At 36.6% G+C, this 20,312-nt stretch overlaps 1 protein-coding gene across 1 annotated transcript in view; it reads left to right on the forward strand.

Annotated features, from left to right (window-relative positions):
- The window catches only part of RAMP3 (receptor activity modifying protein 3), a 487,437-nt gene that overhangs the window by 194,465 nt on the left and 272,660 nt on the right, over positions 1–20,312 (forward strand). Inside the window, exon 2 of the mRNA XM_053714330.1 lies at positions 17,622–17,771. Within this exon, the coding sequence (XP_053570305.1) occupies positions 17,622–17,771 (150 nt within the window). The remainder of the gene's footprint in view (positions 1–17,621; positions 17,772–20,312) is intronic.

Genomic DNA, 20,312 nt, shown 5'->3' on the forward strand with positions numbered 1-20,312 from the left:
AAGGAGACTCACAAGAAAGAGCAGATAATTCAGAAACTCTTTTAGCAGAAGCGATGGCCAAAAGAAACAAAACTTTCCAAGAAAGTAATTTAATGTCCAGCGAATGCATAGGTTCAAACGGAGGAGCTTGAAGAGCCCCCAGAACCAAATTCAAACTCCAAGGAGGAGAAATTGAGTTAATAACAGGTTCTATACGAGCCAAAGCTTGTACAAAACAATGAATATCAGGAAGACTAGCAATCTTTCTGTGAAAAAGAACAGAAAGAGCAGAGATGTGACCTTTCAAGGAACTTGCAGACAAACCTTATCCAAACCATCCTGAAGAAACTGTAAAATTCTAGGAATTCTAAAAGAATGCCAAGAAAAAATGATGAGAAAAACACCAAGAAATGTAAATCTTCCAGACTCGATAATATATCTTCCTAGATACAGTTTTACGAGCCTATTAACATAGTATTAATCACAGAGTCAGAGAAACCTCTATGACTGAGAATCAAGCGTTCAATCTCCATACCTTCAAATTTAAGGATTTGAGAAACCTGATTGAAAAAAGGATCTTGCGATAGAAGGTCTGGTCTTAACGGAAGAGTCCACGGTTGGCAAGTGGCCATCCGGACAAGATCCGCATACCAAAACCTGAGAGGCCATGCTGGAGCCACCAGCAGAATAAACGAACGCTCCTTTAGAATCTTGGAAAAAGAACTAGAGGCGGAAAGATATAAGCAGGATGATACTTCCAAGGAAGTGACAATGCATCCACTGCTTCCGCCTGAGGATCCCTGGATCTGGACAGATACCTGGGAAGCTTCTTGTTTAGATGAGAAGCCATCAGATCTATTTCTGGAAGTCCCCATATTTGAACAATCTGAAGAAATACCTCTGGGTGAAGAAACCATTCGCCCGGATGCAGCGTTTGGCGACTGAGATAATCCGCTTCCCAATTGTCTATACCTGGGATATGAACCGCAGAAATTAGACAGGAGCTGGATTCCGCCCATACAAGTATTCGAGAGACCTCTTTCATAGTCAGAGGACTGTGAGTTCCTCCTTGATGATTGACATATGCCACGGTTGTGACATTGTCCATCTGGAAACAAATGAACGACTCTCTCTTTAGAAGAGGCCACGACTGAAGAGCTCTGAAAATTGCACAGAGTTCCAAAATGTTGATTGGTAATCTCGCCTCCTGAGATTCCCAAACCCCTTGTGCTGTCAGAAACCCCCATACAGCTCCCCAACCTGTCAGACTTGCATCTGTTGAGATCACAGTCTAGGTTGGAAGAACAAAAGAAGCCCCCTGAACTAAACGATGGTGGTCTGTCCACCACGTCAGAGAGTGTCGAACAATCGGTTTTAAAGATATTAATTGAGATATCTTTGTATAATCCCTGCACCACTGGTTCAGCATACAGAGCTGAAGAGGTCGCATGTGAAAACGAGCAAAGGGGATCGCGTCCAATGCAGCAGTCATAAGACCTAGAATTTCCATGCATAAGGCTACCGAAGGGAAAGATTGAGACTGAAGGTTTCGACAAGCTGAAACCAATTTCAGACGCCTCTTGTCCATCAGAGACAGAATCAAGGACACTGAATCTATCAGGAAACCTAAAAAGGTTACCCTTGTCTGAGGAATCAAACGAACTTTTTGGTAAATTGATCCTCCAACCATGTTCTTGAAGAAACAACACTTATAAAAGACTGGAAAGGTTCTTTCTAGTGAAAATGAGCAAAGGGAATTGAATCCAATGCTGTGGCCATAAGACCTAAAACTTCTATGCATATATAGCAACTGAAGGAAATAATAGAGACTAAAGGAACAGATAGACGGAACCCAATAAAATTATCCCTTGTCTGATAGAGACAAGGACAGTGACACAAACTATCTGGAAACCTAAAAAAGGTGACCCTTGTGTGAGGAATCAAGAGCTTTTGAAAAAACGATCCTCTAACTATGTCCTGAAGAGCAAGTAAATCATATGAGATTCCGCATCCTCAGAAAATAATCTGAATGAAAACAGAAAAATGAAAATATGCATTTATTGTATCTAATGAAAACAAATAATGCTATCAATGACCATAAAAAGGCAAAATAGTTTGAATAAAACTCCAAAACCCGGTTCCTCAAAAGGAACTGGAAGAAATACCCCAGAAGATTCCAGGTCTGAGCAGCGCTTGAACCCCATGGGTGCCCAGCCATGCTTCAACAGTACCCAAAATATATAGGACAGAAACACAGTTAAAGAAAGTGTTAACCTTACTGGAATAAAATCAAAGAAATTTGGACAAAATAAATTTCAAAGAAGCCTTAACCTGCCCCTTACCAGCCAAGCTGGAATACGGCACGTACATTGCAATATTAGGGAGCTGATTTCGAACTCCAATTATAGACATGTTACTTGGGAAAGAACTCAGGAATTCGTTCCTTAATAAGAACAACCAAACCCGTATAAGCTTAAAGTTTTAGTCTTAGAACTCAATCTTGAAGCCCAGAGTAACAGTTAAGAATTGAATCCAATTATAAAACAAATAATTGATTATCTTAGAACAAAAGAAATATGGATTTTTTTTTTTTTTTTTTAAATCACAAAATTCTTCTAGCTAAAAAAGCTAAAGACATAGATTAACCCTCATTTGCAAAAAATATTCAATAAAATGAAGACACAAATGAAATTATTAGCATGATAGTCCAGTTTAAAGGACCAGCCAATACAGTGGACTTGCATAATCAATAAATGCAAAACAACAAGACAAATGCAACAGCACCTAGTCTAGTAAATGTTGACCCTCTAACAATGCTAAAATAAATCATAATCTGATACTTGATCTTAAAGTAAACAGAGAAAATGAAACAATTGCAATATCCAAATAAATCACAGGACCAAGAAAAGTACCTGAAACTAAATAATTTTAAATAAGATACAACTATCTAGGAAAATAAATACTATTTTGCTATAGAAACAATAGCATAATTAGTAGAATTAGAGATAGCCCCAATAAATTGGAGAACCCTCCAAATTGAGTTTAACTGCTGACAAAGAATATAGTTTAAAACCTTTGAAGAGGAAATAAAAGAAAATTCTCAGCCTATTCCATTCCCTAGTATGGGGAAATGGAAAGAAAACCTCTGAAAACACAGAAGAAATAAATAGGCAGAAATAATGTCAGCTAGTCTTAAAGAACTAGTTACCTTAATATCCAAAATAATCAACACCTTTTCAACAAAGAACAAATGTACTTTAATAATAGAAAAATAATAAAAAAGTAGATTTTTTAGTGTCAATATCTGATGAAGAAAATTTCTGAAAGAGAAAAAAACATCATCAGAGAAGGATAAATCAGTATGTTGTTGGTCATTTGAAACTTCAATAATTAAAAAAGAAGTGAAAAAAGACCTAAAAATTTTATTAGAAGGCACGAAGTCAGACAAAGCCTTTAAAATAGAATCAGAAAAATATTTCTTATAAATCTTCTAAATATTTCTTGTAAGAAAGGAAATATATAAATCATAAATACTAATGGATTCCGCATGTAAAAGTATAACATAATAACTTATTACAAACCATAGCTAAAGATAAACATTTATAACATTTAAAATAAATGAACTTAGCTTTGGTAGAACTGAAACTCAGTTAAGCGTTTTTCCAGAAGTGGCTTCTGATTCAGAGTCAATCTGAGACATCTTGCAATATGTAATAGAAAAAACAACATATAAAGCAAAATTGATCAAATTCCTTAAATGACAGTTTCAGGAATGGGAAAAAAATGCCAATGAACAAGCTTCTAGCAACCAGAAGCAATAAATAATGAGACTTAAATATTGTGGAGACAACAATGACGCTCAAATTGGAGCCACATCCGGTAACGCCGACATTTTTTGGCGCAAAAACGTCAAATAAATGACGCAACTTCCGGCGACACGTATGACGCCGGAAATGACAAGAATATTTTTGCGCCAAGAAAGTCCGCGCCAAGAATGACGCAATAAAATGAAGCATTTTCAGCCCCCGTGAGCCTAACAGCCCACAGGAAAAAAAGTCAAATTTTAAGGTAAGAAAAAATTGAATTATTCATATGCATTATCCCAAATATGAAACTGACTGTCTGAAAATAAGGAATGTTGAACATCCTGAATCAAGGCAAATAAATGTTTATACACATATATTTAGAACTTTATATAAAAGTGCCCAACCATAGCTTAGAGTGTCATAGAAAATAAGACTTACATACCCCAGGACACTCATCTACATGTAGTAGAAAGCCAAACCAGTACTGAAACGAGAATCAGTAGAGGTAATGGTATATATAAGAGTATATCGTCGATCTGAAAAGGGAGGTAAGAGATGAATCTCTACGACCGATAACAGAGAACCTATGAAATAGACCCCGTAGAAGGAGATCATTGAATTCAAATAGGCAATACTCTCTTCACATCCCTCTGATATTCACTGCACACTGAGAGGAAAACCGGGCTCCAACCTGCTGCGGAGCGCATATCAATGTAGAATCTAGCACAAACTTACTTCACCACCTCCATAGGAGGCAAAGTTTGTAAAACTGGTTTGTGGGTGTGGTGAGGGGTGAATTTATAGGCATTTTGAGGTTTGGGAAACTTTGCCCCTCCTGGTAGGAATGTATATCCCATACGTCACTAGCTCATGGACTCTTGCTAATTACATGAAAGTAATTGCATTCTGTTCAGTATACTGTAACTTGAATTTGCATCTAGCTTTACATACATATCTTTCTCTATTAGTGTAATAAGTGTAATGTGTATTTCAAAACAAACTTTTATTGAGACAACAAAAAGGAAGCGCTGGAAAAAAATAGAAGGTAAATTTAACCTAGAAAATCCACTTATCTTAAACCTGCTAGCCAATATCTTCTAATAAACTATTTTAAGTGTAGTACCCCACATATCTAATGCTGCATAAATAAAACAGACATGTAAAGTTTATAATTTACACAGGATAATTTCCACACAATAATAGAAAACACTTGAAATATTGGATTAGTAACAAAGAAATAACAAGTATTCTAAACCAAATGCATGAAATCAATTCATATTTCAATTAATATCAAATTCATAAAAACATTGAAAATATCATACACATACACATAAGACAAATAAAAACACAATCATCTAAAATAAGTCCATATGAAGAAAGTTCAAATGTTTTGTGCTTCCAGAGCTGATATTTGTCTGAAAGCAAGGGAGTTTTGCTAACCCCTTACCTGATTAACTTTGTCCAGAATGAGCACCTGTAAACAGCAGGTATAGGAAGGGGAGCTGTAACGGTCTGTGTTAGAAGCGTTAGAATCACTGTGTAAAGCTTGCCAAACAGCCTTTTGAAAAAGACCCCAGGATTTCCTCAAGGTTGCCAAAAACAACAAACCGGGTATTAGATATACTAGCCCGTGAATACCGTCATTACCTTTGGTCCTTCGAGGGATTTCAGAAGCCAGAACGAAATCATCTGGTGTAAGTACCTATATACACCATTTTGATATAACTTTTTAACGCCTATAACAAGACCTTTCCTATCTCCTTTGCTTTCAGACAAATATCAGCTCTGGAAGCACAAAATATTTGAACTTTTTTCGTATGGACTTATTTTAGATGATTGTGTATTATTTGTCGTATGTGTATTATATTTTCTATGTTTTTATGAATGTTATATTAATTGAAATATAAACAGTTTTTATGCATTTGTTTTAGAATACTTGTTATTTATTTGTTACTATCCCAATATTTCAAGTGTTTTCTACTATTGTGTGGATTTTAGTAATTAAAATTATCCTGTGTAAATTATAAACTTTACATGTCTGTTTTATATATATACAGCATTAAATATTTCTGGTAATACACTTAAAATAGTTTATTAGAAGATATTGGCTAGCAGGTTTAAGATAGGGAGATTTTCTAGGTTAAATATACCTTCTATTTTTTTCCAGTGCTTCCTTTTTGTTGTCTCTAAAACTGTATTTCTTTATTTTGATCGTTTCTCTGGATCAATAACTTGAAAGGAAGCACAGTATCCTACAATTGCACTGATTACCTTTTGTACTTTTTGTGTTTGTTTTGAAACAAACTCCCCAGCATACAATTGGTGAGATAAGTCAGAAAGACATGCAGGTGCAAAACGCATAGAGAATATATTGGCAACATTGAAGGAACATCAGACTTGCCTAAGGAGCTGCCTTTTCCAGCATACTGGCTGAGACTGCAAAACTTATTTTTATAAGATTTTTGGTTTATACATGCCCAATATGTTTACTTTGTGCTTTTAACCCTTTAACTGCACAACAGTGCTGCAGTGTTTTGGAATCTTAGATGTTGATCACTCACCCATATTATATATTGTGTTTTTAGTTGACCCAGCATATTCAAACTCTACAATTATTTTATGTACAGTATGTATCATGAAATGTGAGAACTAACCTAAATGCATGGTGACATCACTGCACCAGCATCCCCTGATTCCCCTGTGATGCCGATATGCTCAACCGTCTTGTAGTGCCCTGGTAAGTTGGAGGGGGCTGTAATGAATACTCAAAAGCCCCCTGGGAGATGAAGGCACATTGTTGTTATAAGCAGTAAAGCATTGTGCAAATGATGGCCACATGTCATCTTACACATTAAAGTAGTTAAATATGTTTATCTTTGTGTTTACATATGTGTATTCGTAAGTTTATAAACTCGATACATAACTCATATTATATTGAAAACTGTATTTTAATGCATGTGTCTCTCAGTCAGGAAATATCTATGGGCTTCATTCACCAAGCAGTAGAGGCTGCAAAGGAGCATTTGTGGGGCATCCCACTAAGCTAGGAACCTTGTCCGATCACTTATTGATAAATGGGCCCTAAGTAAAGAGAGCAGGGATGAGTTATGTCAAGCATATTTCTGACTCCTCTGATCAGGGTTGGGATGGCCATTGTAAAAGTATACAGTTGTGTGTTGAATTGACCTGGTGCTTCCACAATCAACCAGACCAAAAACGAACTCCGGATTAGGTAAAAGAACCGTTTCTTTATTCTTCATATAAAAAGTCAAACATAGGCATAAAAACAAGGGCACAGTACAAGGGTAGACTCAGTCTGACATGTTTCGGCCTTGGCTGGCCTTAATCATAGAACTAATGGTCAAGGTAAAACCTGTGGCCTTATACCACTCCCTGTACCATGATTGGCTGTCTGTGCTGCAGTAATTAAGAATTAACTATGTAGCTTCCCTGAGAGCTTGGTAATTTTATTAACTAACAGTATGTTAATAAAGAGTGTTTTCATTTCCTTAATGACATTAGACTATGTTTATGAAAAAGTTTCAATATTAGCTTTAGGTCATTTTATACCAATTTAGGACATTACTAGTAAGAACTTCAAAATATTGAGAAATATAAATATATTTGTTGTATATCTACCCCTTACAATATCAAAATTATGGGGGACTGATCATATCTATGTAACCCATGTGACACTCCTAAACCTTAAATGATATGACCCTAAGTATATTGATAGTATTGTCATTACTAGACAGTTGCTAAATTGTTTATATCTATTAAAAAAAAATATATATATATATATATATTTTTTTTTAAATTGGTATAATGATATGTCAATCAAAAGGAGGATGATCAGTACAAAATGGTATTTCAACCACAGATAGAGGAGAAAAGTTCGGATTAACACCAAAAGTTAATCAGATCACTTTCGATGTTCATGCCTTTTGGACTTCGTGTATACAATTTAAATATCCAAAAGGCCTCCTTTTTATACAATTCCATAATCCTATTTCCTCCTCTAGGTTTATTCTTAACCAAATCAATAATCATCCAAGCAAATTAATTGATATTTTTATCATGCTCATGTATAAAGTGCTTTGACGCACCTGTGGCCATTCTACCTCTTTCTATATCATTGAGGTGCTCACGTATACGTTCTCGAACCTCACGTGTTGTGCACCCCACATATTGCTTTTTGCATGAGGTGCACGTTATGACATAGATTGCAAAATCAGAGCGACAGTTAGTGCAGTAATTACAATCAAATACCCGTTGTGTATAGTTAGATTGAAACACCTTACCAACAGTGGTATGGTTGCATGCTGTACAACTATGTAAGCCACATTTATAGTGGCCTTTACAGCTCAACCAACTACTCTTTTTGGGAGGTTTTCTTAGGGCACTAGGTGAGACCATATTTCCTATGGTAACATTTCTCCTAGAGACAAAGCAGCAACCTTTATCTACCACATCTTTGAGGGCATCGTCAGCCTTGAGAATGGGCAAATTTCTCCTAACTATCTCACAGACCTCTCTATATTGATTGGAGTATGTGGTGATAAAAGATATCTCACCATTCTCTCTTGTCTTTGTAGATTTCTTTGGTTTTAGCAATTCTACTCTTGGTATACTCTGCACTTCAAAAAAAGCTTTCCTAATGGGCCCATCAGGGTAACCCCTTGCTTTAAGCCTTTTCCATATGGTGAGATATCTTTTATCACCACATACTCCAATCAATATAGAGAGGTCTGTGAGATAGTTAGGAGAAATTTGCCCATTCTCAAGGCTGACGATGCCCTCAAAGATGTGGTAGATAAAGGTTGCCGCTTTGTCTCTAGGAGAAATGTTACCATAGGAAATATGGTCTCACCTAGTGCCCTAAGAAAACCTCCCAAAAAGAGTAGTTGGTTGAGCTGTAAAGGCCACTATAAATGTGGCTTACATAGTTGTACAGCATGCAACCATACCACTGTTGGTAAGGTGTTTCAATCTAACTATACACAACGGGTATTTGATTGTAATTACTGCACTAACTGTCGCTCTGATTTTGCAATCTATGTCATAACGTGCACCTCATGCAAAAAGCAATATGTGGGTGCACAACACGTGAGGTTCGAGAACGTATACGTGAGCACCTCAATGATATAGAAAGAGGTAGAATGGCCACAGGTGCGTCAAAGCACTTTATACATGAGCATGATAAAAATATCAATTCATTTGCTTGGATGATTATTGATTTGGTTAAGAATAAACCTAGAGGAGGAAATAGGATTATGGAATTGTATAAAAAGGAGGCCTTTTGGATATTTAAATTGTATACACGAAGTCCAAAAGGCATGAACATCGAAAGTGATCTGATTAACTTTTGGTGTTAATCCGAACTCTTCTCCTCTATCTGTGGTTGAAATACCATTTTGTACTGATCATCCTCGTTTTGATTGACTTATCATTATACCAATTTAAAAAAAAAAAATATATATATATATATATATATATATATATATATTTTTAATAGATATAAACAATTTAGCAACTGTCTAGTCTAGTAATGACAATACTATCTATATACTTAGGGTCATATAATTTAAGGTTTAGGAGTGTCACATGGGTTAGCAAGAAGTCAGTTAAATAAGTACATAGTACATAGGATCCAGTATATTTACATAGATATGATCAGTCCCCCATAATTTTGATATTGTAAGGGGTAGATATACAACAGGATATATATGCATCTAAGAACAAGGAGATTGTTACTATTCCTATATAGGTAAACAGCTCTATGTAGTATTTATAAGCTGATAACACCCCATCAATGGACTTTTGAGTATATTTATATTTCTCAATATTTTGACGTTCTTACTAGTAATGTCCTAAATTGGTATAAAATGACCTAAAGCTAATATTGAAACTTTTTCATAAACATAGTCTAATGTCATTAAGGAAATGAAAACACTCTTTATTAACATAATGTTAGTTAATAAAATTACCAAGCTCTCAGGGAAGCTACATAGTTAATTCTTAATTACTGCAGCACAGACAGCCAATCATGGTACAGGGAGTGGTATAAGGACACAGGTTTTACCTTGACCATTAGTTCTATGATTAAGGCCAGCCAAGGCCGAAACATGTCAGACTGAGTCTACCCTTGTACTGTGCCCTTGTTTTTATGCCTATGTTTGACTTTTTATATGGAGAATAAAGAAACGGTTCTTTTACCTAATCCGGAGTTCGTTTTTGGTCTGGTTGTTATTTACGGCATAGGAGAGTGCCATCCGGATTGAGGAGCAAGACTGTTTCAAAGGACTTTGGATACACCCGGGACTTCCCACACCAAGAACCCAAATTAACTGCCAAGATCGGTGACACCAGTATTTACCATTTTTTCCCATCCATATCCACGCATCACTGAAGCGAAACCGGCAGCCGGAGGACGCAGATCCAGTGTGTCACAGGCGCAGAGTGAGTCACATGATCGGGTGACGTCAGACGCCGAGGCCCTGGAGCGAGGATCGCAGCTAGCGGCAGATCACAAGGGATTGATCCGAAGTACCTAAGGAGGTGAGCCGCAGTAAACGCTTTTTTCAAATATTGCTTTGACTGCTACGAACTCTATTACCTGTATTATTAATATGGTCTCTTGCCGGGTCTGATTTGGAGGATTGATTTGGAGGATTGAGGATTGAGGTTGATGTTTACAGTGAACGGTGTCACCGGGAGCGGTATGTTGTGAATTATTACATTAACAAGCAGTCTGTTCAGGGCTTTCACAATCAACCAGTTTGAATGCTGTGCTGGGCTATTGAACTATAGACTTGTATAATTTGATTGTCCTTCCGATTAAACTCCTGATTACCTAAAAATCTCCAGCAACAAAATCAATATCACAAGGGAAGCCCTTATTCCAAACTTCTCCAAAAAAGGGGACTGTACTTGGGGGTACCAGCAGGTAAAGATGTTCTCTGTGATACAGAATATGGCAGGAGAAAGCAAATGTGACAGGGAGCTTCTAGCACTTATAACAAAATAGTTTTTGAAGCGCAAACAAAAGGAATTATGCCATTTTTATCAGGGTAAAGCCTGTGAAAACATTTCATACATGCCTAAGAAATATCACTATCCAGCCCACTCACAAAGACTCAATTATTTTAAAAACAATAAGGAGTAGCCTGAGGGTTCCAAAAGTCTCATCAATTCAAAGTGAAGTGAGGCAATATTTGAAATTTTTAAAGAGTCCACATTTTAATGTGGTACTAGTTAGTCCAGGACTGAAGTAAGTGGTCAGTCAGGTGTGTCCTTTTGCCTTACCCCCTTACCTCTGCTTCTGCCAATATGTATGTAGCACTTGGAGATAGACAGTGTAATTAGGAGCCGTTCAGGTGAGTGAACCTCCACGGTGCTGAGTCCGTCCGCTCAGATGTGCTGGTATTCTAGGTGTCGTCTGGTCCGCTATTCTGGATCAGCTCCAAACGAGTGATGAGACCCCTCTGAAGCCAGTGCAGTCTGTGGTCCTGTGGTATGGCGTTCCAATTCTCGGTGGACATGGTCCCAGTTGAGTGGCTTCCTGGTGTGTTACCAGTGAAGCCATAGACAAAAGGCTATTGGGAAGGAGTAAGGGGAGAGAAAGGCACCACAAGTAGAGAAAAAGTTCCAGAGGTAGATTTAGCATGGTATAAATGCTATTCCCAACCGTGATGAAATTCAAGCAAGTAGAGAAAGGAGTCATGCTGAATCACAGAGTCTTGTATAACTGGGGTTTATTGGACAATGCCATGCCAAAAGTCACAGACATTAATGCCAGATGCGTTTCACGCATGCGCTTCATCAGAGCCTCTGGTGAAGCACATGTGCACAAATGCGAGAAACAAATCAGGCGTTACTGTCTGTGACTTTTGGCATTGTCCAATAAACCCCAGTTATACAAGACACTATGATCCAGCGTGACTCCTTTCGTTACTTATTTACAAAAACTGCAAGACTCATTTTACAATAGAAAAATGAATTGTACTTTAAATTGTGTACTTTGAAAATATGTTGCATATCAAATTGTACTGTGTATAATAATAACATGCTTTTATCTGTGTACTTTAAATAGCAATTTAGCTTTGTAATTTGAATTTACTTCATGAGGCCTACTTTTCTACATAGATTTTAATGTGCAATATTAATATGATTTTTACTTTTCACTTTCAATGTGGATTTTAAGCTGGTTATTTTATTGAGCACTATACTGTAAATGGATGTGACTAGTTTTAACACAAATTAAGGTAGCCTTGTAGCGTTGACTGGTCAGGTTCAATGATCTAATTGGGCCCTAATTGTGGCCATCTTCTGCCCTTTGTCTTGGTGTCTGGCTGTGCCTACTATTGGTGTGTATCTTTATATTCATGTCTAGTGGCTGGCATATATCAATAATGCCCAATTAGAGGGTTTGGTTGCGTTCTTTCACAGATAGATAAAAATAAATCCAGCAATTACCAATTTAGAAGTTTTAGTGCAACGATATTCAGATCAGATATGTCATTTGGAACCATGATCTCATAACAAAAGCTAGTTGCATGGCTAGGAGATTATAAACAGAATCAGGGAGGGGTACAACCTAAAAAAAATGGGCTTTTGCACTCCTGAGCATCTCCATAGAACCATCATTGTGAACACACATATTCCAGAGTATGCCAAAAAGGTTCATGGGACATCATTAAAAGGACATTAAACCCAACATTTTTATTTTGTGATTTGGGTAGTGAATGCAATTTTAAACAATTTTTTTATTTACTTCCAACATCTATTGCGCTTCATTCTCTTTGTATCTTTTGTTGAAGAAGCAACAATGCACCACTGGGAGCTAGCTGAATGCATTGGATAAGCCAATAACATGAGGCATAAATATGCAGTGACCAATCAGCAGTTTTCATTGTCAACAACGGATACCAAGAGAACAAATCACATAATAGTAGTTGTTTAAAACAACATGCTTTAGTAAACAGATTGGGTTCCATGACCTTTTAAGTTATATCAATGTCTGTTGCACCTTCAAAACTCTATTAATATAAGACAACAGCATGAAAATCAAAATACTCTTAGTAATTAAAGGCAGTATAAAAACTGTTAAGAGCAATTTTTTACATTTTTACAAACAGCCAGAGTGATTTTTTTTTTTATTGAAAGGCCATATTATTTCTAAAAAAAGGGTCATTAAATATTTTTTTATTGTAATTTAAAATGTGTAATATAGGTAGAAACATTTTGCAATATACTTTCATTATTTGCTCCCTTTTCTATTACTTTCTGGGATTTCCAGTTCTGAGAATTAGAAGTGTACACTGCAGAATTAACAAGTTTGATCCTGCCTGATAATGTTCCTAAATGGACTGAAATAAAATATGGCAAATCATGCAACACATTGCTAACAAGCAACAATGGCTAGCCATGTCTTCTCCAGTAACAGGTGTAGACGGGCTCCTCCAAATAAGGCAAGTGGTTGGTGGAGTTTGGTAATTGAACAAAGCAAACAAAGTGTCAATGCATTTTGAAAGTGTTTGCATTCAGTTGCTATGTTGGAATTGTATGTTCCTTTTAAAGATGAACACAGAACCCACCTGTCATTAGCAAGACTTTGAATAGTTTATGAGGAAGACACCAGATATTTACAGTAACTGTAACACATGAGATCAGGCCACCTGATTCTCTTGTATTAACAGTCACACAGTAATAATTACATCCTTTTTTACAGTGTGACCACAAAGATGATTGTTCTATTTTCTGCACTTAGTGTTTCTGTTTTAATTTATCAAATGGATTCTGCTGTTATATTTATTAATAGTAAAAACAAACCTTTATTATCTTTTTATCAACTCTAAGTAACTTTATGACGTGTGTAGAAAATTATTAAATATAGATGCTGTCACGCCGCTCCTTGGCTCCTCTCGCCGCTCCGTCCTGTTGCTATGGCCTTTGCCATGGATGCGTCAGTTCCTGTGGGTGCGCAGCGATGACATAATTGCCGCACAGTGTTTACCCTCTGATGCTGGTCAGATCACCTGTGAGTCCTCTTGGTGTGAATCTGAGACTATGAAAGTACCTGCATTACTTACCTCCAGTGCCCAAGTATAGGTGTTACTGTGTGTGCTCCTGGGTGCTTATTTCTACTGAATAAAAAAAAAAACTAAATCTAACCCCCAGGTTGATACTCACCTTTCCTGAAGTCTGGCAGAGAAGGTCCTGTCCCATGTGGTGAAGTCTTTTTCCAAGCGGCGACCTCTTCTTTCTTCTTCCAGGAACAATCCGGCATGGAGCAGAGGGCGGAGCTGAAGACCGATGACTGCAGAGCTGAAGACCGATGACCCTGGAACTGAAGATCGGCGACCCTGGAACTGAAGACCGGCGACCACGGAGCCATGGAGCATGGAGGATCCTCTTCTTCTGATTGCCGCCATACACTGAATAGTGAATTCAAGATACGCAATTAAAGATGGCATCCCTTTAATTCCTATTGGCTGATTTGATTCTTCAAATTCATATCAGCCAATAGGATGAGAGCTACTGAAATATTATTGGCTGATTTAAACAGCCAATAGGATTTCAGTAGCTCTCATCCTATTGGTTGATTTGAATTTGAAGAATCAAATCAGCCAATAAGAATTCAAGGGATGCCATCTTTAATCGCTTGGAAGAAGATGTTGGCTGCTTGGAAGAAGACTTCACCGCATGGAAGAGGACCTTCTGCGCCGGACTTCAGGACCCATGAGTATCTATTTGGGGCTTTAGTGTTAGTTTTTTGGGGGGGGGGTTTTGTTTGTTTTTTAGGTTAGAGATGGGCAGCAAAAGAGCTGAATGCCCTTTTAAGGGCAATGCCCATAGAAATGCCATTTTCAGGGCAATGGATAGTTTAGGTTTTTAAGTGTTAGGTTTTTTATTTTGGGGGGTTTGGTGGGTGGGGAGTTTTACTGTTAGGGGGTCTTAGTATCTTTAATTCTTAAGAGAGCTGTTAAACTTAGAGCAATGCCCTACAAAAGGCCATTTTAATGGCTATTGGTAGTTTAGCATTAGATTAGGGGGTGTTTTTATTTTGGGGGGATTAGGTTTAATTTTTTAAAATTTGGTAATTTGGTTTTTTATGTTCTGTAATGTTAGCCTTTTTTATTTTTTGTAATCTTAGCTTAATTTAAAATAAGGTTTACATTTTTAATTTTTTGGGGTTAGACTTCGTTTTTTTTTTTTAAATATATATATATATATATATATATATACAGTATGTTTTAAACTTAGATTAGGGATGGGCAGCAGAAGAGCTGAATGCCCTTTTAAGGGCAATGCCCATACAAATGCCCTTTCCAGGGAAATGGATAGTTTAGGTTTTTTAAGTATAAGGTTTATTTATTTTGGGGGGTTTGGTGGGTGGTGGGTTTTACTGTTAGGGGGGACTTAGAATTTTTGGTAACTGCAAAAGAGCTGTTTAACTTAGTGCAATGCCTTGTTAATTTTCATAGGGATTAGGTTTAATTTTTGATAATTTGTTTATTTGTTTCTGTAGTTCAATTTTTTTATTTTTTATATTAACAACACAGACTGCCTTCTGGACAGGCTTACCAACTAGTTATAAAATAAAAGAATTAAACACAGAAACTAAACTTACAAAGTAAAATGGTGACTGTGGGAATTCCCAAATTCTTCTGGTGTTCCTTTCTGCTTTTAAGTGAAGTTCTGCTTGTGTTAGAATTAAACACTACATGCCCACCTAAAGGGGGTAGTTGGATACTTCCCAGCTTACAGTATATTACACTGATATGGTTTTGTCTGTTGAATTTGAGATATTGGTTCTGAGGAAACAGACCAACACCCCAGTGTGCCCACTACACGAATAATTAGGTAATAATATTGTTCATGACCACATTAGCAATCCATAGACACCAAACATCATACCCCCCAGTCAAAATAATTCAAAATATGCTTGCAAGGTATGACACTGTCCACAAATAATAAAGTGTGAGATCCTTAAATAGAATTGTTAAAGGGATATGAAACCCACATTTTTTCTTTTATGATTCAGAGGATGCAACTTTCCAATTTATTTATATTATCAATTTTGCTGCATTCTCGTAGTATCTTTTGTTAAAAGAGCAGCAGTGCACTACTGGGAGCTAGCTGAACATATCAGTAAGCCAATGACCAGAGGCATATATGTGCAGCCACCGTTCAGCATCTAGCTCCCAGCTCCTGAGTATACCTAGGTATGCTTTTCAACAATATATACCAAGAAAACAAAACACATTACATAAAAGTAAGTTGGAGAGTTGTTTAAAATTGTTTGCTCTATTTGAATCATAAAAGAAAAAAATGTGGGTTTCATGTCCCTTTAGGAGTTTTCTATCACTTTATAAAATGTATACGTAAACATAGTACAAATAAAATGCTCATGTATTATTTATTTTGCCTGTATTTCCTGTAGTGTTTCTCTTTAATTTTTTCACGCCCAGTGAGGCTGATGTATATACTTAATAAATAGACATGCTGCATTTTACTTGACCATGCAATATGAAAAACAGTGCTTTTGCCTATTGAAATGATCACCTGTACTGAAAAAGGTGAATACTCCAGTACTCTCTATAGAACAGCTATGCAAACAAAAGGCAGCACTAGAAACCATCCATAGAGGATGGGAGAAATAGGTACTGTTAAGAAAAGAAGGCCCTGGGCTCAGCCCATTTGAATAGGCACACAATAATTATTATTATCAGGTATTTGTAGAGCGCCAACAGATTCTGCAGCGCTATAAACATAGGTGGGATACAAGATAACATTTACAGGGATCAAATGGGTAGAGGACCCTGCTGAGAGTTGCACTGTTGTAGTCAGCTCTTATGAAGGTGAACAACAAACAGCTGGGCTCATAGGCTTACATGCTAAGGGGTTCAAGGGGATAGCAGTAGAGACAGGAAGTTTAGTGTACATTGTATGCATCCCTGAACAGTATAATCTTTAGGGAGTGCTTGAAGCTTTCAAAACTAGGGGAGAGTCTTGTGGAGCCAGGCAGAGAGTTCCATAAGATGGGAGAGGTCTTGTAAATGAGAATGTGAGGAGGTAACAAGAGTGGAGGCGAATAGGATAGACGGGAGGGAGAGTATCTGGAGACAAGGTCTAAGATGTAGGTGAGGAGCAGTGCAGTTGAGGGCTTTGTATGTCAGAGTTAGAATTTTGTGTTTAATCCTGGAGGCAAGAAGAAGCCAGTGAAGGGATTGGCAGAGAGGTGTAGCAGATGAAGAGCTAAGTGTAAGAAAGATGAGCCTGGCAGAGGTATTTATTATGGATTATAAAGGAGCTAGGTGGCAGCTAGGGAGACCAGAGAGGATGGAGTTGCAGTAGTCAAGGCGGGAAAGGATGACATAATGGATTAAAATCTTAGTTGTGTCTTGTGTAAGGAAGTGTCTAATTTTAGAGATGTTTTTAAGGTGTAAGTGGCAGGCTTTAGTCAAGGACTGAATGTGAGGAGTGAAATAAAGATCTAAGTCAAGTGTGACCCCAAGACATCGGACATGATAATAATGGGTTGTGCATTTAATGAGCAAAAACAGCTATTTCAAATATCATAATAAACCTGAAAGATAATTTATCCTTACAATTAATATCCTGCAGCTTTTATAACAAGTCACTTGAAACCCATTAAGGGGAAAACAATTTTATAGTATTGTTCCTTTAAGACAAAAATATATAGATAAAAAATTGCATTAGGGTTTTTTTTCCCCACTGACTTACCACTTTATTAAATAGACTGGCTGTGTATGGTGGACTGATTAGAAACTGGACTGGTTGGAAGTTTAATTGTTGTGTGTTTTAATGTAGGAGATCAGCACTGGTCCTCTCTGGGAAACAACGATCATCAGGGAGGTACTGTCAGTCTTTCCATGCAAGTGTCAGCCTCAGCTATTGAAACAGCTTGGTCCACCTTTCCAACTCTCTCCACTGTGGGATGGCCACATGCCTCACTTCATGGTAAGTACTGACATGCTAATGGCTGAATTGATGTGAACTTATAAATCTATTAGCAGCAGCCAATAAAGGGCAGCGCAACAGACAGCCTAAATTTTATTGTAAAACCAGCTTAAAGGGACATAAATGCCCTGCAGTAACAAGACTCTTCTGAATAGAAGGAAATACATTAAAACCTTATATACTGCAATTGTTTTTGAACGACCAAACTCCACTCACCTTATTTGGAGGAGTTAATCCAGAATTTTTTCTGGAGTAGCCAAGGCTAACCACTGCCATTTTGTTAGCAAAACTTTCATGGTTTCAGAGTATCTTATCATCAACTCTGTGGAGGCCCATTAAAGACACATATGCAGGAGAATTAGGATTGTAAAATTTGCAGTTTAACTTCCAAGTTTGGTTTAAAGGACATAACCCCTCCCCCCAAAAAAAAATTCATGATTCAGATAGAGCATACAATTTTAAACAACGTTCCATTAAACTTTTATTATAATTTTTTCTATGTTTTCTTGCTATCCTTTGTTGAAAGTTAGGAAAGTAAGATCAGGAGTGTGTACGTTTCTGTAGTACAATATGGGAACAGTTTTGCCACAATATTAAACATTAGCAAGAGCACTAGATGGCCGCACTATTTTCTGTCATGTAGTGCTCCAGATATGTGCACGCTACCTATCTAGATATCTATTTAACAAAGAATAACATGAGAAAGAAGCAAATTTGATAATAGAAGTAAATTAGAAAATACTTCAGTTGGGTATGTCTGCTGACTGGCAACACATCATAGACAGTGCCAAAGATCAAAGCCCTGAACAGCCTCGGGTAGAATTGATGTTGTTCTAGTGGACAGTAACTAATTTCTCCTTTTTTTTTTTTTCTCTCTCTTCCCCCTCTTCCCCCTCTTCCCCCTCTTCCCTCCATCCTATCTACTCTCACTTAATCATTCTAAAAGGGGGGGGGGCGAGGGAAGAGAAACCTTAGAGGATCATGTAGAGAACACAGGTTTTACATACAGGTGCATACTATTACTACCGCCTTTTCTTGTCCTTATCTTCTTAATATTGTTTTGTAGTTTGATAACTATGTTGTTTAAAGGTTTGTTTGTTTGTTAAAAAATTTAAAAAAAAATATTGCAAAGGAATAATATCTGAAAGTATCTTTGGACGATTTGGACTCTAAAAGTGTGTAATGGACTACCATAACCCTATGGATTTAAATTCGTAGAGACATGTTTCGTAGGGCGCCTTAGCGTCTCACACACCTTGGAGAAATGTTTAAATCTCTCTGTCAATTTATACCGCACACAATGTATTGTCTTGATGTTATTGTCCTTTTCTTGCAATAATAAAAAGAGAATTTAAAAAAAAAAAAGAAGTAAATTAGAAATGTTTTTTTTAAAATGATATGTTCTATCTGAATCATGAAAGAAACATTTGGCGCTCCATGTCCTTTTAAAGGGATACAACATTCAAATGTATTTATTTATTTCATGATTCAGATAGAGCATGCCATTTTAAGCAACTTTCTAATTTACTCCTATTATTAAAATTTCAAGTTTTTTTAATGTATATTTATCGTTTTATTACAAAACTTTTAAAAAACAAAACAACAAATTGAAAGGTTATAAGTTTGTTTTTCTGTGCTTATCCTTTCAGCCCTGCGTGGCGCAAAGCTTGTATCTTGTATCTTTCACCTTTTTGGATGTAAAATAAAGAAATAATAAAAAAGGGGCAGTTTCTACTGCTTTAAAATGTTGCTATCTATCTATCATCTATCTATCATCTATCTATCCATCTACCTACTGTATCTATCTAGATTCGGACAAATGTAAATACAACACACTTTTACATACTCATTACATTTGACCAAAATGATAGATTAGTGGCTTCTTTAACAAAAAAAACATTACTACACGCAACAAAAATATATTTAGTTGATTAATTCAGTTAGAAAAACTGTTACTTTAAAGAGGTTTAAGGCTTTTATGCAGAATAGAAAGGCTTCAAGGATTTAAATTTACACTATTTAATAATAATTTATCAAAGTATGCAAGTTTCATTTTTGTTCGCGGAGATTCATGACCCCGTTAAAAAAAAAAAAAGAAAACAATCTTTTTGCTTAAAGGGACACTAAAGTCAAAACTAAACTACAATTTTAAGAAACTTTCCAAATTACTTTCGTTATCATATTGTGCACAGTCTTTTTATAGGCACAATTGTTGTAGCACTAGCTTCTACTGAGCATGTACACAGGGTATATCATTTTTTTTTATTCTGCACATATGAACGATGAAATTCTCTTGTATTTAATTGTCATTTAACTTTATGTTTTAACTCATCTGCTACGTAGATGGAATTTCAAATTTGAATGATCCCTAACCTCTGGTTAATTGCGCTAAGGGCAAAGTGCTCCCGCGAGCTTGCTAAAATAGCACACCTTAAAATAGCGCTCCACTTGTAATCTAGACCATTAAGTGTATTTTCATTGCTAAAACATGCTTTGAAATGATATATACAGCCCATTGGATGAACAGATAAATTATATTCC

This window comes from Bombina bombina, chromosome 5 (genome assembly GCF_027579735.1).
Source record: "Bombina bombina isolate aBomBom1 chromosome 5, aBomBom1.pri, whole genome shotgun sequence".
Taxonomy (NCBI): Eukaryota; Metazoa; Chordata; class Amphibia; order Anura; family Bombinatoridae; genus Bombina; species Bombina bombina.